At 42.2% G+C, this 21,408-nt stretch overlaps 1 protein-coding gene across 5 annotated transcripts in view; it reads right to left on the bottom strand.

Moving 5' to 3' along the window:
* TAF1A (TATA-box binding protein associated factor, RNA polymerase I subunit A) overlaps positions 1-12,858 on the bottom strand; it is a 30,133-nt gene extending 17,275 nt beyond the window's left edge. For 2 of the 5 annotated variants that reach the window (XM_074988603.1, XM_074988598.1), the window contains exons 1-5: positions 12,710-12,858; positions 11,437-11,611; positions 2,817-2,986; positions 2,527-2,559; positions 1,683-1,796 (exon numbers count right to left, since the gene is read on the bottom strand). In XM_074988603.1, coding sequence (XP_074844704.1) covers positions 1,683-1,796; positions 2,527-2,559; positions 2,817-2,986; positions 11,437-11,581 — 462 coding nt within the window. In that variant the 5' untranslated portion in view covers positions 11,582-11,611; positions 12,710-12,858. The other 3 variants (XM_074988601.1, XM_074988599.1, XM_074988602.1) reach the window with 3 other exon arrangements.
* Positions 12,859-21,408: the final 8,550 nt, after the last annotated feature.

Here is a 21,408-nt window from a genome sequence, read left to right as displayed (position 1 = left end):
CTCGCTAAAAGCAGCCACTGGAACTAGTGCCTGGAACTAGAACATAGCAAGTATAAGACCATTCAAGTTCAGTTTTTACCAAACATTTCCCAGGGTTTATAAATGCTACTATTCTTTTACAGAACAGATTTTCACCTGAATTTGGGATCACTCGTATACATTAAAATTATATTAAGAAAATCCAATATAATGCAGTAGGTCAATGAGTTTTTGCTAATAATAAATATGTCTAAGTTTACATGAGAAGCTATCTGTTACAGTAAGATAATGCTGGGAAGATACAGACACAGGCATGAATGTAGTCATGTATTGGTAATATAAAGGTCACAAAATGAGCCAGAGCATTAAACTGGTTTTACTTAAAATACCTGATGTTTTGCTATTGATTGCTTTTTTTTTGCCCTTCCATCCCAATATTAACCCTGATACTTACCCAGAAAACCGAAGTTAATTTTCACACTTATTTTCATTTGCTTTTTAATTTCTATAGTAAACTGTGATAAACTCCTTGAAATTTTTAAACAAAATAAAAATGCAAACATTCAAGAGCTTGCAAGTGTTGTAATTTAAAAAATACATAATTTTTTTAAAAAAAGAAAAAGGTGGTGATATGGTAAATTGTACCAGTAAACCTTCCATCTGTAACTGGCAAACTGGTTTAAATTGATAATCAAAATAAAAGTAAACATCTGTGAGATCACAAAATGAAGCGGCCCTAACCATCACAGATTCAACAAGGGGAAGTCATGTCTCAATCTATTACAATTGTTTTCACAGGTTGATAAAGTAGAAGAGAACCAGAGGGCAGTTTAGTTAGACTTTGAAAAAGCCCTTGAAAAGGTCCCTCACAAAAGATTAGCAAGAAACTAATCAGACATGAAATGGGAGTCAGAATGAACCCTTGGGAACAGGAAGTCTCTTTTTAGTTCTTTCTTTGTACTGCACTGAACACAAAAGTTCCATGACTAGAGCTCCTCTATGCTATGGGAATACAAAGAATAAATAACAACATTGTAACAAATCAAAAACTGGCTAGGAGACAAAAAGAAGAGTAGGAGTAAATGGAAAAAATTCATCATGCCAAAAGATTTACAGAAGAGTACCTCAAGGTTTTTCACTAAGTCTAGTATTTTGTATATCCATTATGAATCTAGAAAGAGGGTAAGCAGTTAGGCAGCAAAATTTGTATATGACAAAGTTATTTAGATTAACCAGAATCAACAGCGAACTATGAGAAGCTACAAGAAGATCCAACCAAGCCAGGAGAACAGGCAGCAAGATGGTAACAGAAGCTCAACGTTGATAACTGCAAAGTAATACACACTGAAAGGGAAAAAATAAATGCTATCTGTATACATTACATGATTGTAAATTGATCAAACTATGGAAAGGACCTGTGCGTAATTGTGGACATCTCAAGGAAGACTTCAGCTGAAGGTACAAATGCAATCAAAAGACCAAACAAGGTATTAAGCTGCACAGGAATGGGGTGGAAAAATAATGATGCTGTTACACAAATCTAAAAAGATGTGGTCTCTTAATTCTAAACCATCAGTGATATTGCCTCTATCAGAGAGAATATTCTTAACAGTTTCTTAAAAGTTTCTTTTAACACCAGTAGTTAAAATTTAAAGAAAAATGTGTGATTTAAGTCAGAAGTGTCTCTTGAAGGCTGGCCTCACCTTTAAATACTTTTTGACTCCTAGATTTTTTATCCTCTCAGCAAAGTAGTTGAACTCTTCAATGCTGCTCTTGGAATGATGGCACAAAATTTCAGTTCCTATTCTCCAAATCACCTGCCATAGAGGGAAAAAATTCAAAAAGAATTTCTGAAGTGAGAAAGCTCTAATGCTATTCTAAGCTTTTGTGCACAGTCTTTCATCACTATGCTATGACAGCTGTATTTAACTATAATACATATGGTTTAATTTGAAAACGGACTTATTGTTTATCATTTGATGATACAGTAAAATATACATGCATGTAGAATAAGTGAAAAATAAAGCTTAATTGCAAAGGAAACTTCACAACTGCTCATCAAAGTCCCATACTTAAATGCAACAAAACTGCATATGAAAGCCCAAAAGGTATCTCCCATGCATGGACAATAACTCAAGCAAATTTTACTTTTATGTTATCACACTAAAACGAACATTACAGGTAGCTTATGGTACCATAATACAAAGAAGGATAATTAGGTAAAATAGCAAACTGAAATACACTCATCCACCTGAACCACCTCCTCCTGCCCAAAACATCTTTGTGATTAATATTTGTCTACAGAGATCAGCAATTCCAACAAAATGGCAGTATCCAGTTGCTCTGCACTGAATTTATTTTTTAAAAATGGCGGTTCATAAATGCAGTTTACTACCTTTTTCATCTGTTGAAAAGCATAAAGGATGCAAGGAAGGGACTAACAAAAAGGTTCATGCAGTACTGGAGAAAGATCGTGGAGAACTAAAATAAGATGCAGTTTTCAAACGGATACCAACACGCTGGGAAAACAGTAGCAAATGTACTTACAAGTTTTCTGTTTTGGAGTGATATTATGACAACCTGTATTTTAAGTGGAACATATTACTGATGTAATTTGTGACATTTATTAATATTTGTGCCACATTCTTATCTGTTGTGCAAATATATAAAAGGTGATATGTGAAAACATCTCTGATAAATTAGACTTTTATGACTTTTAGGGGGCTCATTTTTTAAATAAACAATGCATAAGTATAGGTCCTGGATTACCTGAGATGCCTATTTAAATTATTTACATCAGCTGAGGGAGAAAGTACTGATTTTTTCTTCCTGTTTACCTCTGAGGCAGCCATCTGGGTTTCAACAGAGGTACTCTCCAGTGTCTCCAAATAGGCAGTCATGAATTCTGCAGCCCTCTGCCACTGGTTCTCTAGCAGGGCATCCTGAATGTAATTTAAACAAGCTGTCTTGGACTCCTGAAATCCTGTTGCCTTTCGACCTTGAGCTGCTGAAAAAATAAAGTTAGTGGATAAGTACTGACTGTGGTCTTTTAAAAAAAAAAAAAAAAAAAGGCAGCCCTCACTTTAGTATCTGTAACTTTGCCAATGTCAAAGGTATCTGTTCTTTGATTCTTAATCCCTTCAGGAGGACGTGGGATGAACTCAGGGAGAATAGGGATTTAAAAAAGCAGCTCCTACGCAAACAGAGAAGCTAGTGCACAGAAGCAGCAAACACAGGAATTCAGAGAAGCATAAAAGCCAGATACAGCCCTACAGCATCCTCCTCCCCTCCCACCCCCCTAAAAAAGCAAAAATAAAAACTCCTAATCCTGCCAGAGTCAAAATAATGCAGGCAGTAGTTCAGCACCAGAGTGGGAGCTATACAATATACTGCCCTGAATGAAGCATCTACAATCCCATGCCTTATGAACTGGTGACATATCTGTGCATTCAGAGCAAGCAGTTCCTGGCTCTCAGAGACTGCGTACAGGTGCTTAAGACTAGTGTGGCTGAACCAGGGGAACTGCGGAAAACAGGGAGATACACGGCTGAGACTTTCAGGGACCCAGGAGAGCATTCCCACCTCTAATCTGACAGCCTCTCTGCTGAGGAGGATGAAAATTTTGAGGGAGGACAACACACAGCTGGAGCAGAAAGAAACAATCCCATAGTTGGGACTCTCCTTCCAGATGATGTCATGGTATCCTCTTAAACCGAGGATACCCATTCAGGGGAGAAAGAACTCCAGTTATGAGGAAGAGACAAGTAATAGTCATTGGGAATTAAATTATGAGAAGCACAGAGAGGTTTGTCTTGCCCAGAAAAACTGTATGATGAAATGCCTGCCAGGTGCAAATGTTGAGGATCTTTAGAGACCGCTAAATAGTTGTGTGTGGTGCTGGGGGTGAGCTGGTGGTCATGGTACATGTAGGTACCACTGACATAAGGAAAGGTAGGAGAGAGGTCCTGAAGTACAAATTTAACCTACTAGGAAAGAAACTGAAGTCCAAAACCTCCATGGTAGTATTCCCTGATATACTTCCAGTTCCACATGCAGGGCCACTTTGACAAAACTGTAGGGTCTCAAAGCGTGGATGAGACAATGGCATTCAGAGGAGGGATTTAGGTTCATTATGAACAGAGGAACCTTTTGGGAAAGGAGGAGTCTGCACAGGAAGGATGGGCTCCACCTAAACTAAAGTGGAACCAGGTTGCTGGCATGTAGGTAGTCCATTGTGTCTGACGATGACGTCTTGAGCTTGCACACGCTCATCAGTTATGGACTCGCATGTGGCTGAGGAGTCCAAGCTTTGAATGGCATTGGCGTTCACAATGGGGGCAAGGGAATTGTCCTGGCTCTGTTGGTGTGGCTGCTGCTGCTGCTTTCTTCCCCTCATAAGCATCAACGAGGCGTACGCGTCGCTGCTCTTCAAAGTTGTCATACGCGTGTCATACGAGAGCACATCAGCCTGTTCAGTCTTTTGCATGCTGCTCTAGCTGATCTGGTTTTAAACCAGCACGAGCAATGTTGGCCTTCATGCAGTCTTTATACTTCTTGCGAGGCCTACCTTGATTCCTTTTGCCCTGGGAGAGTTCACCGTAGTGGAGTTACTTAGGGATTCTTGACTCCTCCATTCGTATGACGTGCCCTGTCCAGCGAAGCTGGGCTTTCAGAATCATGGCTTCAATGCTCGTGGTTCCTGCTCTGTCAAGGACTTCCAGGTTCATAACCCTGTCCTGCCATCAAATGTGCAGTACTGACCTCAGGCTGTGCGTGTGGAAGCGCTCAAGCAGTTTTGTATGTTTTCTGTACAAGGTCCAGGTTTCACAGCCACACAGGAGACTGGTCAGGACTACAGCCTTGTACACTTTCAGTTTAGTGGACTGTCAGATATTGTGCTGATTCAACACTCATGCTCTCAGACGTCCTAGAGCCCGGCTGGCCTGGCAGATTCTGGCATCGATTTCTTCGTCAAGGGAGCCATCATTGGCTATTACACTGCCAAAGTACTTGAACTCCTCTGCCATTTTTAACTCTGTTCCTTCAATAAAGATTGAAGTGGGGACAGCCGCAGATCCTGGAGCAGGTTGAAACAGTACCTCAGTCCTTCCTAGGCTGATGGTCAAACCAAAGAGGTGAGTGGCATCAGCAAACTTGATGATGATGAGCTGGAGATCAGATTCCTTGTGTGCCATAAGTGCACAGTCGCCAGCAAAAGGGCTTCAAGGATGAGCCTCTCAAGCATCTTGGTTTTAGTATTCAGATGACGAAGGTCGAAAAGTGACCCATCAAGTCTGTATTTTATGTAGACTCCATGGTCCAGGTCCCAAACTGAGTGGCTGAGGACGCACATGAAAAAGAGGTTGAATAATACTGGGGCCAGCATGCACCCTTGCTTCACACCATTGGATATGTCAAATGGATCTGAGGACTCGTGAGTTGAAAGAACAAAGCCAGTCATGTCATTGTGGAACAGGCGTATGAGGTCAACAAATCTTCTCAGACAGCCAAGTTTTGACAGGATAATCCACAGGGCTTCTCTGTTGACACCTTGGTCAGGTCTATAAAGACGGTGTTCTTTATAGATCCAAGTTCAAAGACAGTGCTCTCTAAGATCCAAGTTCTGCTCTATGCACTTTTCCTGCACCTGACGAACAGCAATGATCATGTCAACAGTGCTGCAGCCTGGGCGAAAACCACACTGTGCCTCCGGTAGTTTCTCCTCCGAGATGCTGGTGATCAGATGGTTGAGGATGACTCGAGCCAAGATCTTCCCAGCAGTACAGAGAAGAGAGTACCCCAGTAATTTCCACAGTCAGCTTTGTTGCCCGTGTTCTTGAACAGCGAGATGATTGTGGCATCCTTAAAGTCTTTGGGCATGTCTTCTTCTTCCCAGATGCTGATCAAGATGTTGTGAAAGGCTTCAAGTAACACTGGTCCTGTCGCTTTGAAAATTTCAGCGGGGATATCGTCTATCAGGGGCTTTGCCAGAGCTGGTCTGGCTGATTGCCTTTTTGACCTCATCCATTGTAGGGGGCAGGTCAAGACTGTCTATTGTGGGTTTCTGAAGGATCTGATCTAGGGCCACAGGACTGACAATGGAGGATCTGTTGAGAAGGTTGCTGAAGGGCTCTCTCCACCTACTGTTGATGCTCTTCTTCTCCCTCAGAAGCGTCATGCCATCTGCAGACAGGAGAGGTATAACACTTGGCTTTGAAGTTCCATATATAGCTTTGATAGCACTGAAGAACATCTTGGAGTTCTTGGTGTCAGCGTAGTGTTGGACTTGTTGGCATATAATAGTAAAAAAGGTTGTGAAGGAATTTTTAAACTATCAGTTGGGGGAATACAAGCAGATGTGAAGATCTGGGTCACCCAGTTCAGACAGAGACACACCTTAGCGGAGAATTTATTAAAGGGGATACTCAATATCCTAAAAAAGAGGAGAGGATGGAAGTTGATAAAGCACAAGTGGAAAATAAAAAAGACAGCATCCCCCTCAATTATGTAACATGAAGGCAGACAACTAAATACTGGCAAATTTTATAAGCACCTGTATACAAATGCTAAAAGTCTAAATATTATGATGCGTGAACCTGAATACCCAACTGTAAAGAAGGATACTGATATAATAAGGCATCACAGAAACTGGTGGAATAGGGATAATCAATTGGACATGGCAATACTAGTGTACAAAATATATAGGTATGACAGAGCAGATCATGCTGGTTGGGGAAGTGGCAATGCCTACAGAAGAAAGCACAGAGTCATAGATAGTAAAAATCTTAAATAAATCAAACAGTACCATAGAATCTCTGTGGACAGAAATTCCATGCTTAAATAGTGAGAGCACAGTAGGAATATACTACTGATCATGATGGTGACTGGAAAATGCTCAGGGAGATAAAAGAGATTACAAAAACATAAAACTCAGCTATAATGGGGGATTTCAACTTTCACCTTGGATGTATGTCAGTTCAGGATGGGATGCAAGATAAAAAGATGTGACATAAAATGTCCAGATATTGTTAATGACTTAGAGCAGCTAGCACTGGAACCCACAGGGAAAAGTTTTAAATGGAGCACAGGATCTGGTCCAAGAGGTGAATACAGCTAAGCTGCTCAATAAGAGCAACTAAAATGAAATTAAATGTAAGATGCTCACAGAGGGGAAAATGCCAAAGTAGCTTTAAAAAGAAGAACACCACAAAAATAAGGAAGCTAGTTAATTAAAATGAAATTAAAAGGAGCAGTCACAAGAATGAAATGTCTGTAAACAGCATGGAAATAACTTTAAAACACCACAGCACAGGCCTCAAACTAAATGTTTACCCCAAATTAAAAAACATGTCTCCATTTCTTAATAACTTAGAGGCAGAAAGACATCCTTTAAAAATCGGAATTTAGATCCTACTAAGAAAAATAGAGAAGTGCATAAACTCTGGCAAGTCAAGTATAAAATATAATTTGTCAGGCCAAAATAAAACCCCACACCCCATCTTTGAAGAGTATCAAGAAAGAGAAAAAAAACCTAACAGCAAAATGTGTTTTAAATCCCTCAGAAGCAAGAAGGCTGCCAAAAATCAGTAGGACAACTGGGTGATGGAGCCTAAATCAAAGCTATTGCAGTGAGGCTAAATGAATTCATTACATTGGTTTTCACTGAAGAGAAGGTGAGGGAGTTTCCCACACCTCACAAATCTCAGAAACTGATCCACGAAGAGAGGCTCTTGAGGAAACTAATAAATTAAACTGTAAAAAGTTGCCTAGACCAGATGTATTTACCCAAGAATTCTGAAGGAATTCAAATATGAAACTGCAGGATTACTAACTGTACAGTAAACCCTCGATTTTACAACCCTGATTTAGCAGTCTTCAGGAAGAACTGACATCTTCCCTGTTGTTCCCGAAGTCCACTGTAAAATCCTAAATCCCTGCTCTCCCCTCCCCCCACCCAAAAAAATAAGTTAACGGACTTACTGCTGCTCTGGCCTGGAGGAGCTGCCACTTCCTCTGCCACTTGCTCACCCCACGAGGGGTGGGGCATGTACACAAGTGTCATCTGCCCACGTATGTGTCCTACCCCTGGTAGGAAGAGAGTGTGATGGCTCAGGCAGCAGCAGCTTCTTCAGGCTGTGCAGTGGCCCTTCCAGGCATGCGCAGTGGGGCAGCTCCAGCCATGCGGCGAGATGCTGCTGCCACACATGGCAAGGTGACTCAAGCCATGTGTGGCGAGATGCCAGCCTCGAGTCCAGCAGCTCTAGCTGCGTAGTGGGCTCCAGCTCCAGCTGCTCTGGTGAATCCCCAGTGCCTTTCATTTTATTTTAATTTTGGCGGAGGGGGAGAACTGGAGCTAGGGAACCTTGGCAGGGGTGGGTGGGCAGTAAACCATCGCATTAAACAAACTTTCAGGAATAGTGGACTCCCCTCCCCTCATTAGTCCATGAAATTGAGGGTTTACTGTAATATGTAACATATAGAGTAAATCAACTTCTATACCAGCTGACTGTTGGTGATCTCATGTAACCTTGCTTTTTAAAAAATTACATTCTGCACACCCAACTTCAATAGCACGCAAATTTGTTCAAACTATGATAAAGAACAGAATTAACAAACACATAGGCTGTGTCTACACTTGCATTCCTCTTTCGAAAGAGGTATGCAAATCAGGTAATTTTAAAATTAAATTAGATACAAATTTGCATATCTGATGCCTCATTTGCATATTCTTATTTCAAAATAGCTTCCTTTTGAAAGAAGAAAACCAGTGTAGACACTGCTGTTTTGAAAGTAAACCCCATCTTCAAAAGAATCCTTCTTCCCATAAAAAAAGGGAAGAAGGATTCTTTCGAAGATAGGGTTTACTTTCAAAAGAGCAGTGTCTACACTGGCTTTCTTCTTTCGAAAGAAGCTATTTTGAAATAATATGCAAATGAGGTGCCAGATACGCAAATCTGCACCTCATTTGCATTTCAAAAGTACCTCATTTGCCTACCTCTTTCAAAAAAGAACGCAAGTGTAGACACAGTCATAGATTAACTTGATATGATGGGGAAGAGTCAATACAGCTTTTGTAAGACAAATCATGCCTCAATAATCTGTTACAATTCTTTGAATGGGACCACAATCCAGTCTACTTGGACTTTCAGAAAGCCTGTGAAGAGGTCTCTCACCAAAGGCTCATAAGCAAAGTAGAAGCAATGGGAAAAGATGAAAGATCCTTCCATGGATTGGAAACTAGTTAAAAGACAGGAAACAAACGGTAAGACTAGATGGTCAGCTTTAATAGTAGAGAGAGGTAAACAGCAGGGTCTTCAAAGGTTTGCACTGTAACTGGGCTGTTTAACACACAAATATTATTTGGAAAAGGGGATAAACAGTGAAGGGTCATATTTTGCAATCATTCAAAATTACTCTAGACAGTTATGTTCAAAGCTAAATGTGAAGCGTTACAAAAGAGATCTCACAAAACTAGGTGACTGGGCAACAAATTGGCAGGTGAAATCCAACACGGGTAAGTGAAAAGTAATGCACAGCAGAAGACACAATCCAAATTATAAACACAAAGGCTGTGTCTACATGGGCACAAATCTTCAAAATGGCCATTAGCATGGCCATTTTGAAGATTACTAATAAGGTGCTGAATTGAATATTCAGCGCCACATTAGCATTAAGGACGCTTCCGGCCGCGGCTACAAGGGGGTCCTTTTCAAAAGAACCCTGCATGTTTTGAAATCCCCTTATTCCACTCAGCTGAATGAAATAAGGGGATTTCTAAACGTGCGGGGTCCTAGGACCCCCTGTGTAGCCGCATTGAGCTGCAGGCTTTCAAAAGCAGCACTTTCGAAGCACCACAGCTGGAAGTGTCCTAATGCTAATATGGTGCTGAATATTCAATTCAGCGCCTCATTAGTAATCTTCAAAATGGCCATTAGCATGGCTATTTTGAAGATTTGTGCACGTGTAGACACAGCCAAAATGAATGAGTCTAAATTAGCTGTTACCATTCAAGAAGTGGGTCTCAGAATCAATGTGTACAGCTCTCTGAAAACATCTGTTCAATGTGCAGGAGCAATCAAAAAAGCTATCAGAATGTTAAGCACCATTAGAAAAGGAATAGATAAGAAAACAGGAAATAATACAAAGCCACTACATAAATCCATCATCCTTCCCCTCTTATAATGCTACATTTAGTTCAGGTCACCCTATCTCAAAAAAAAGACACATTATAATTGGAACAAGTATATTGAAGAGCAGTAAAAATGACTGAGGGTATGAAACAGCTTCCATGTGAGGAGACATTAAAAAGACGGACTATTCAGCTTAAAAAATAGGTAACTAAAGGAAAACATGGTAGAGGTCTCTAAAATCACCAAGAGGAGAAAGTGAATAGGGAAATATTATTAACTCCTCCCCACAATACAAGAACCACAGGTCACCCACTGAAATCTGCAGGTTTAAAAACAAACATAGGGAAGTACTTCTTCACACAATGCAAAACCTGTGGAATTTTCATTGCCAGGAAGTATTATAAAGGCCAAATGAATAACTGGGTTAAAAAAAAAAAAATGATTTGTGAGAACAAGTCCATCAAGGACTATTAGCCAAGATGGTCAGGGACTCAACTCCATGCTCTGGGTGTCCCGGTATCTTTGAGTGGATGACCGGGAATGGATCATACTACCCAAAGGGATTCACCACTTGTCCTGTTCTGTTCACTCCCTCTGAACAATCAGGCAACGGCCACTGTCAGGACACTGGGTCAGGACACAGGACTGGTCTGTCCTTTTATGGTCACCCTTATGTTTTGTTCTTAACAACCAATACCTGCTCTCGGAGCAATGGGAAGTGGTCCTCACCTTTGTGGATCTGAAGTTGCTCAGATAAACATATTGTCTGAAGAACAGCAGGAAAGTAAAAGGCCAAGGGCTATAAAGACAATGTAAAAGGCACTATCACCTCTGGAGAAATCAGAATTTAGAATATTTGGGAATTATACAAAGGTAATTTCACTGTATGTCACAGTCCTTGAAATGGGTCCATGGCTGCAAAATTCAGATCCAGAGTTTCTTAAAATATAGATTTCTGTTCCAAAGTTTTGGTTTGGACCCATTCTCTATTTTTACTGTTTACATCATAAGCTAATAGGTGCCTCAACCAAAACTGGGGTCCAATGGACCCAGGTACTGTATATACAGACATACTATTAATGTAGTAGTATTAGAAATTTTAGAAGTTTGCAAGATGGCATTTGGTTTTTATTGGATTGCCAGGTCTGTGTCAAAATACAGAAAACAGTGATAACATAGTTATGGCATTTCCCTCCCACCCCCATACTATACAGTGGGAGAGCCCTCAACTCCAGAGAGTTCAGTAGCAGTGACATCTCAAATACTAACGTTTTAGTTATCAGCATTTGCTAGTATGAAAAAGCAGTCAACAGAGAATTACACTTACTTGGATGCAGAATGTGTCTTGGAAGAAAAGGTAAATAGATAGTTGAAAGTGAACAGCTTTCAGTCTTTACTCCAGGCTCATCCCAATCAGATTCTTCTGTAAACTCCTCTGTTCCCCTTTTCAGTTGTTCAACAAAGCTGTCCATGTTTTTAATGTGTGAGGAAAACTTTAACACCTTAAAAAAAATCAACACACTTGAACTGATGTTTACTATTTCTTTAAAGTCCCATAGGCGAAAGGGTGGGGAAGCAGAAGGACAGGAGCATGGCCCTCTTCAGGCATATGCAGACTATGCTGCTGCATAGGGCACCACAAAATTTACGGCACAATTAAATAGTAATATATGCTGCATATGCCTAGGACCAGCTGAGGGCAATCTCTTGTACCCCAACCCTGCTCTGCCTCTTAGCTCAAGCATCCCAATCCCCTTGCTCCCACTTCCCCTTCCAGCAACCCACTCCCCAAATCTTCCAGTCCCCTCCCTCATCTCTCCAGCTCCCTGCTCCACCTCCTGAACCCCAGACAGTCCCTCAGGCCCTCCACTCTGCATCCTGGATGTGGCCCAACCCCTCAGGCATACTACTCTGCCTCTCACCCCAGCACCGGAATCCCCCATTCCTCTCTTCTGACTGCCCCGCAGGCCCGGGGGACCCATCCTCCTGTTTCTTTCCCCACCAGCCTCCCTACCCTTTTCCTGCCCCAAATGCCCTTAGTGTAAACCCTCCCTGCAGAGCTGCTGTCCCCCTCCCTGGCAGGAGATACGGTGTGCAGGTGCTTGGGTTGGGTAGGGCACCAAAATGCGTAAGGACGCCCCTGGACGGGAAACAGGGCAGTTTTATTACTACTTGTATTACAGGAGCACCATTTTACGGGGGAAACTGAGGCACGGGCACTGCCCTGCCCTAGCTACGCAGCGGGTCCAAGTCCGCTCTCCCAAGCCCCAGGCCAGCGCCTGACGCCCCGGCAGTGCTGCCCCTCCTGGATCTCTCCCTGAGCCTCACTCCCCAGCTCGGGGAATCGCAGAAGCCTCCGCTCCCCGCCCGCAGGTGCGCTGAGCGGCGCGAACCCAGCTCCGCACCCCCACGAGCCCCGCAGCGATATCCCCCTCCCCCCCGCACCTGCACGAACCAGCTCCCCCACCGGCCTGTCACGTGGGCCGGCAGTGAGCGACCCCGCTCCTGCGCGCACGTGCGGGCCGGTGGCACGCTCCTAACGGCCGCTTCCGCGCCCCTCCAGGGAGGCCGCCATGTTTGCTTCGGGCAAGCGAGCCTACCGGGTGCTAACTCGCGTGCCCTGATTCGACCGAACTGCCGTTGAAAACGAAAGGGGACAAAACGCTGCCGCGTGACCGCTCTCGAAGCGAATCAACTCCGACGCTTTCAGTGGGTGCAGACACGACGGGCTGAAAAAAGCCTGCCCGGGCATGACCTTTGACGCACAGTGCGTTGCTGCGCATGCGCACTGTTCCGACGGTGCCCTAGTCTGCCTGATTGACGGGAAGGGTTGGCGCTCGTGCGCTGCGAGGGGAGTGGGTGGTGCGCGACCATCTGCAGGGTGCAGCGTGTGCGGGAGCGGGCGCCAGCCAGCCCGCCCCGCCACCTGTCCTCTGGCTTTGCGCGGCCGGGCGGTGTGTTGCGGGGCCCGTTATCGCGCAGGCTCGCATTGAGCTAGGGCGCCCGAGCCTGGGTCTGCTGCCTCCTGCAAAGCTGGGGCGGAAGGGGAAATCCCCGCTTCTGATTATGGAGCTAATGCCCCTGCTGATGCGCGGGGGGAGAGGGCACACGCGTTATAGCGAGGCTAGGCGTGGCGCTGCTGGTACCTGAGCTATGCGAGAGGCAAGCTGGGTGAGGTAAAAGTCTTTCATTGGGCGCACTGAGGTTGGTGAGAGACAAGCTTTTGCGGTGCACGGAGCTCTTCTGGTCAGGTGGTTGTTTTCATGTGCTAGGTGCATAATTGTGATTTCTTTAAAATCTTTATTTATTAGCAAAGAGCAATTCAGGAACCCACTGGCTAGGAGCTGAAAAGTAGGATCAATCAGATAAGCCATTGATGTGCCAGCGGTAATGTAAAACCAAGTTGAATGCTTAAAAAATACCAAGGTACAGCAGCAGCATGTAATTAAACTGGCATATTTATGATACAGGGTAGTGAACGATCTATCCAAAGAACTTGTATGTGCATGGCAAGTCTGGCAGAGGTCCATCCCCCAGTGAGATGTAAATTAAACTAATCTAATGTTGTGTGCCCACTATGTGATTACCACAAAATTTGTTCATTAGCCTAGCTGCCACCTCTCAGGGAGGGGAAACTTGGTGGTGCGGGTAGTGGCTATACTGAAACACTGCAGCTGTCTGCTATGGTATTTTAAGCATGAATGGGTTTTAAGCATAGACACAACCTGAAATGATGCATATGCTTACATGTTTTTAGCAGCACAACTGTACCAACTGTGCTGCTATAAGCATAAATGTGTTGCACTGACAGGAGTGAGCTCTTCCATCAACATAATAAAACTAGATCAATGAGCTGTGGTAGCTATTTGACCCACTGACATAATTCTGTTGGATGAACACTTAAGCTGGCAAAATTTGTGTTGCCTGGGGATGGTTTTTTCCACACCCCTGGAGACAAGTTTTTCTGATGACTGATGGTGTAAGCACGACTTATATGAGACCCCAATCCTGAAAATAGACATGGATTTAGCTTTACACAAATGAATAAATTCTTAGCTCCATTAAATATAAAGAATCATAGGGTTAAAAGAGACTGCAAGGGTCATCTAGTCCAGGGGTCAGCAACCAAAATAGCAAGAAGAGTGATTTTTCCACCCCAATTCAATAAAAAAAAACTCAATTCAGGAGCTGCAGTGCATGTGAATACGAGATGGTCCTTTAATAAATAACATCAAACCATACTTTTTGTAACCCCTATTTTAAGAACGGTGCACACACCATGATTTGATGTGTGTTTACTGCAGGACATTCACAAACTTTTTACATACTGTATTCTATTCTTCCACACTTTACATGCGTTTGTAACACTGTCTTCTTGACTTTCACTCCCAAACCCTCTCTCTCTCTCTCTGGAGGACACTAGTCAACATTTCAGGATCACATATTGTTTGCTATTTAGATATGAATAGTTCATTTTGGGGCTTTTAGAATTCACTGTTTATCAAGAATAATCAGGAGGCTTGTTTTTTTACTTTGCAATAATAGTGTTGGGAGCCACAAAGAAGTCTTAAAGAGCCACAGGTTGCAGACCCATGATCTAGTCTAAACCTTCCCAAGATTCAGGATTTGTTTTGTCTAATTGTTAAAGACAGATGGGTGTCTAGCCATCTTTGAAAGCCTCTAGAGAAGGAGCCTCCACAGGCTCCCTAGACAGTCTGTTCCATTATCCTACCACTCTTAGTTTTTCCAGAGATTAAATTTGCTATGTTGTAATTTGAATCCATTGCTTCTTATCCTTCCCTCTGGAATATCTTTACTCCATCTTTTTATGGCATCCTTTCAAATAGCGAAGGCTGTTATATCTCTCACTTAGTATCCTCTTTTTCCAAACTAACTATATCCAATTCATTCAGACTTTGCTCCTATAGCTTGTGGTCTGTCCCTGTGATCATCTGTGTCGCTCACCTGTGGATCCTTCCACATTTCTTCATATTCTTTCTAAACAGTGGTGACCAAAATTGGATACACTACTGTGTCTAATCAGTGCTAAGCAGAACAATACCTGACTTGCATGCTATGCCTCTGTTAAAGCAACCTACAATTACATTTCCTTTTTTGAAAGAGCATCACATTCCTGACTCATCTTGAATTTGTAATCCACCACAATTCCCAGATCTGTCTCAGCAATGCTTCTGCTGTGCCAGTTATCCCCCATTCTCCATTTGGGAGTTTTTTCCCTACGTATAGCACCTTACATCTGTCTTGTTGAGTTTCATTTTGTTCACCAATTTATCAGCATCCCTCTGATTTTTAGCTCTATCCTTCAAAGTATTGGCAACCTTGCCAAGCTTTGTATCATCTGCAGATTTGATCACTGTGCACTCTCTTTCTACATGCAGGTAATTAATAAAGATGTTAAACAACATCAGGCCCAAAAGAGATTCTTGTGGAGTACCACCTGAGACCTCCTTCCAATCTAACATCATTCCATTAATAGTTATTCTTTGTTTGTACAGCAAGCAGGACCTCTTTGTGGGTTATTTAACCAATTATGTATCTGCTTACATACTGAGCCCACATTTCTTCAGCTTTCTTATGAGAATGTGATGTGGGACTGTGTCAAAAGCTTTGACAAAGTCCAGCTATATTACGACCACTGTATTTCCCCTTCCCCCAACTAGTTATCCTGTCAAAGGGGGAAATCAACATGGCTTGGCATGTACTTAGTAAATCTATGTGGGCTGCTAGTGATTACTCCTTCACTCTCCAGACATTTGTAAATTGAATATTTTTACATTACTCTAGTAGCTTCTCAAGTCTTGAATTCAAACTGACTGTTCTAGAACTCCCCAGCTCCTCCTTTGCCCACTTTGTAAGATGGGTGCTCCGTTAGCCCTTCACTAGTCTTCTAAACTCCTTAATAATAACTGGTAAAGTGGGTTATAAGAGTATCATTCTGGTAAATACCTCCTGGTTCACTAGAGAATATTGTGTAAAGAATCAAAGGAAAACCAGTGTCATGCTGATTGAGTATTTTTGTAAAATATATGTATTGATATTAACATAAGGAGTTACATATATGTACTGAAAGTGTTCTTACCATGTATATCAAGGTGGTAATTCCTAGCAGAGTGGGATCTTTGCTGGATCAGAGATTTGTATGTTATCTACCTTATTAAATGAAAGCTGAACAATGTCTCATTTGCAATCAGCAGTTTGACTTAAATACAGATGAAGAATTGTGAGATTTAACAGAGACGAGCAGTGGGGGTAAAAAAACAATCTGAGAGTGCACCTGAAAGATTTACTGAACTGTATCTGAGAGACAAGAAAAGCACCCTTTAATTTATACCTAGGAAGTAAATAGATCATATGCTTAGCGGTACAAAAATTGGGCTCCGGGCAGTCTTGGTTGGAAGAATTGCAAAGGGCTTTGTGTCAGATAATACTGCTTTAAACAGGATGTTGGCCTATTAGGGTGTAGTCCCTAGAATGCAGGTATTGACTTTGTATGTTTAATCCTTCTGTTTCTTTTATCCTTAATCTCAGCTCACTTGAATTTCTGAATCTCTCTGTTCTTTGTTAATAAAACTATTTGTTTTCACTCACTCAAAATGTATCTAAGTGCTGTGGTATATTATACAAGGAGTAAACTGGAGTGGAATCATTCAAGGTGATATCTTAACTTTCTTGGGGCAGCATACCTGCTGTTACTGAGTGCTTACTGTGTGACAACCTTAACACTACAGAGTAATGCTTTGCAGGGCTCAGGAACTGGGGTGCAGCTATTGTTAACCTGCAAGGCAAAATACAGGCTGGTAAAGCACAGAGATTGTTTGGATAGTATAGCAAAGCAGGTGGAGAGCAGGTACTGACACAAACAAGTTAATCACAAGCAAGCTCTTCCCCTGGCTGGAGACAGGAGGGTAACATGATGCCTTTCAATCCTGGGCAACCTGTGAACGGTCACAGATGTGTGAGGGATACAGTCAGGCATTAATCTTCACTTTTGAAAAACTAATCTTCTTTTCAAAATTATGCTGATCTTTTGTTGAGATTATATTACACTTTGATCAGCTCGTAAGAAAATGATGGGCAAAAATGAATTTGAAGTCTTAGAGTTGCATTACTTACCCAATTTATTGTAATTACATATGTGCTGCTTATGGCCGTGTGAAGATGACTAGTGTTTTATTGTTTGTAGATTTTTTTTCCAAGTAAAAGAAAAGTTGATTATGAGATTTCTTAAAATGGATAAAGTAATTAGTCTGGCTACTAAGTCTCATTTTGATATGGGAGATGTCTGAAAATTTAAACAAAAGCTGTGATGGAAAGCTACTATAACCCATTTGCTAGATGGCTGTGTTGGCTGTATGTTTGGCCCTGTGCTATTTTGTATCCCTGAAGTATTTGACACTGAGCAGTGTGGTTGCGTAGACAGAATGCCAAAAGCGAAGAGGCTGACAAAATCAGACTTCTCTGCATGCCACTGTAGTGAAAACACTGGAGGAATAAGTGAGGGTAGCTTGCTCAATACCAAAGACTATTTCCAGAGAAGATCAACTAACTGCAAAAATACAAGACATCACTGATGGGAAAATTTGGAACTCTGATGTATAGCAAATACCATACTGAATCAGACACCTAGTTCATGTAGTCCAGGATTCCGTCTCTGACAGTGACCAGTACCAGATGCTTCAGAGGAATGTGTAAGAAATACCACCATAAGCAGATAGAAGGTAATCTAACTCCCAAAAGAGTGCATCTTCCTAACCTTATAATAGTTAAAGATTATCTTAAAACTTGTAATGTGGTTATATATTTATTATTTTTTTTATTAGTGTGACTGGCTATTCATATCCATAACACAAAGAAGTTTAAATACTTGGTCCTCAGCTGCACTTTATGGCAAACCTAAAGCCAGGAAAAGAGAGAGGCACAGACAGAAAAAGATTTCTGGGTTAGACTGACAGGAGCGCAGAGAAGCAGCGACAGGGCTGTGGTTTGTGTACAGAGTGCAACAGCAATGCCGCACTCAGCTCTGCCCTGCATCCCTCCGTACTGCATGTGAGTCCAGTGGCAGGCTCCTCTGCTCTTTCCGCGTTCCTGCCTGGTGTCCCCTGACCAGAGGCACTCAGCTGTGAGTTATGCCGGTTATTTGAGTGTGCCAATCACTCAGATACTGATTAAACAAAAGTTTACTGTAATCACCCTGAGGGAGGTTTGCTCTCGTATAGTGCCCTGTTCAGGAGGACAGAAACAAATAGCTGGTCATTATAATACAGTTCCCAGTCTTGCAAAGATTTACTCAGGTGTCCATATTTAGTATGCGAAAAGTGCCATTAACCTTCATGGGTTTACTCCAATGTATAAAATTAAGCACAGGGCCAGAGGTATTTCCTCTCAAGGAAATTTTGCCCAAGCCACCCAGTAAGATCAATTCCCTGGAGTGCTTCTGTTCTCAAGATGGTTAACTGTGAACTTACAAGGTACCTTGAGCAAAACTTTCTTTAGAGGAGGAGTAGCAAAGATGATACACTGATATCCCAATTATTTTAAAATGTAAGGAACAGAGAAAACTTGGAGTGAAAAATCCATGTTTGTAAATTAACAAAAAGCCACAAGGATTTGAGAGATGGTGATTATTAGAAGAGATCTTGCATCTCTTTGATCATGGCAAAGATTGACAAAGTGGCATTTCTCACGTTCCCCCTTGCCTTCTGTCCAGTAAATTGTCACCATTACCTGTTGTGCTGTTTTCTGTTTCATAAGCCAGTAGTGAGAAGTCATTCTCAAACAGCTGTGAGCACCTAAAACTAGAATAGGAATTACGCTACAAGAAATTCTACCATCAAATTACAGTCAGCCATTTTTGACACGGTAGAACTTGAGCTCCATGTATGTTGAAGCACAGTAATATCAAACTGTTCTGAACATGTGTATATCTTTTACTGTGTCTACATGTATATTGTATGCTCTTCTATAAAATCTAGTTTCATATTTAACTGATTCTTGGCAGTGTCTTCAGTCACGTAAACAAATATACAGTAGTTCCTTGAGTCATGCAAGCATTGCATTGCCACGCATCTCGCATAACTCAAATTTCACATAACTTGGGGATTGTTTTTTTTCCCTGGCAGAAAACACGTTCTGCAGTCGGTGAAGCAGCAGGAGCACCTGGAGCTCCTTTTAAAAGGTAAGTCCTGGGGTTGTGGGGAGCAGTTGGGAAGGGTTAAGCCTGGCGGTGGGTTGGGGCCGTGGGGGGGGGGCGGGGACAGAGGAATTAAGCCTGGGGTGGGGTGGGGGTGGGGGTGGAGTTGAGCCATAGCCATGCGTGAGGGGGTGTTGAGCCAGAGCCACATGGGGGTGGGGTGTTGAACCAGGGCAGGGGGTTGAGCCGGAGCCATGCATGGGGGTGGTGAGCCAGGCTGCGGGCTTTTTAAACTGGGGTGGGGGTGGTGAGCTGGGCTATGGAGAGTTTGAACTGGGGGTGGATGTTGAACTGGGGCCGCACGGGGTACGGGTTTTAACCAGAGCCCCTCAGGATCAAGCCATGGCTGGCGGGGACCAGTATTTTGAGTTGCGCTTAACTCATGTTAATGCGAGTTAAGCACAACTTGAAATGGTGCATTTTGAGGGTTTACTGTATGGAAAACTCTTTCAGATGAGAATTTCTGATTATAACAGTTTAAATTCAGGTTGGATATCATAACTATCTTTGGCTAAATCCATTTATAAACTTCATACTGCTTAGAACAGTGTTGTCCAATAGGAATTCAAAGATCGCCACCCTTGTGGTTGTTGTCTTTCTATATTCACCACATTATATTATGTAAACCTTCATAGAACAAGGCACTCTCAGTCCTCCCCCCGCCCACACTCTAAATAAGTGCCCTTCCCCTCCCCACAGAACCTGGCACTTCCAGTCCCCACTTCCGGATTCAATGCAATGACTTACCGGAACCACCACCACTGCCGCAACACACTTTTCCCACCAAGCAGTGGGACATGTGGACGGAGTGGGCAGACAGCACTCCAGGTATGCAGCTCTCAGGAGGAGCTGTATTTGAAAGCTCCAAGAGCTTCATGCAGCTCCAGAGCCATGGGGTGGCCACCCCGCATTCACCATAATGCAGTCTCCTATTCGCTGAGTGGCGAATGTATTGGACACCCCTTGCTTAGAACCTACTAGCAGATTTACCTTGCATTGTATTTTTCAAAAATAGGGTTTTTATGAAGTTAATTTTTATTTCAGATTTCTTAAGAAAGGGGATTGTTAAAAATTTTCAATTTTTACTACATTTTTTTAAAATGGGCATTTCATTAATTACTTTTTCTTCGTCCCTATAAACTCTTATTCACCATGTATTAACAAAAAGGCCATAGTCAATTTTGTTTCCAATAACATTTTCTTCTAGTTTTCAAACGTTAAGCATTGATTTATCTGTGCCAAAATAAATGACTATTCCAAATTTCTCTATTTTATCTCTCTGCTGTAAGGTTTATTGAGAAGCAATTCTATTTCAGGTTCATCCTATTTTTTCTGGCGCATCTTGGTTCAGCATTCACTCAGTTGTGTCAGTTCTGAGGACTATACTTCATTTGGTAGTTTTGTGTCTTTTCTGTGTGGTTTTACAAGAAGCAATCCCATTCCAGTCACATCCTATTCTTCTGACACTACCCAGTCTTTACATTGCTTTAAATTGTGATAAAAGGAAGCTTTATGCCAAGTTTGGTGGTTCTAGGTCAACTATTTAGGAGGAGTTCTTGAGGGATACTTACACCACTTGGCATCAGCAGCATCATTATGCTGTTCAGTCAAAGTACTATGCTATGGAAGTGTGGGATTATGAGAAGGGCCCTAGCTGCTGATACATCCTGCAGCAGTTGCATGTATCTTGATTATCTCCTGGCTAAGTATAGAGGACTAACAGGGTGCTTCAAAGCTAACCTGTATCCTAACTTGTCAGATTTTTTTCTCAGTCTTGTTAGTTGATATACACTGTAAACTATTACTTTAAATTCTCTTTCCTTGCTATTGTCTGTTGTGCTGGGAACAACCTCATGTGTTTTCATAGAGCAAAATGTTGACCCTACATTTTTCCAAGGGTAGATAGCCTTAAATTGGCTACATCATTTGGTGTCTCGGTTCTACTAAGGGAATGTAGAAATGAGTATATGAAGCGAAAATTGATAACCATAAGCATATGATAAGAACAGGAATAGTAAGTCTAATGTGATTAGAGCTGGTGAAGATTGCTAATAGTTTGAGATAAGAACTGATAATAAATGGAAGAAC

The sequence above is a fragment of the Carettochelys insculpta genome, chromosome 3 (assembly GCF_033958435.1).
Source record: "Carettochelys insculpta isolate YL-2023 chromosome 3, ASM3395843v1, whole genome shotgun sequence".
Taxonomy (NCBI): Eukaryota; Metazoa; Chordata; order Testudines; family Carettochelyidae; genus Carettochelys; species Carettochelys insculpta.
Note: the sequence above shows the minus strand (reverse complement) of the source record. Positions and strands in the feature narration are given on the sequence as shown.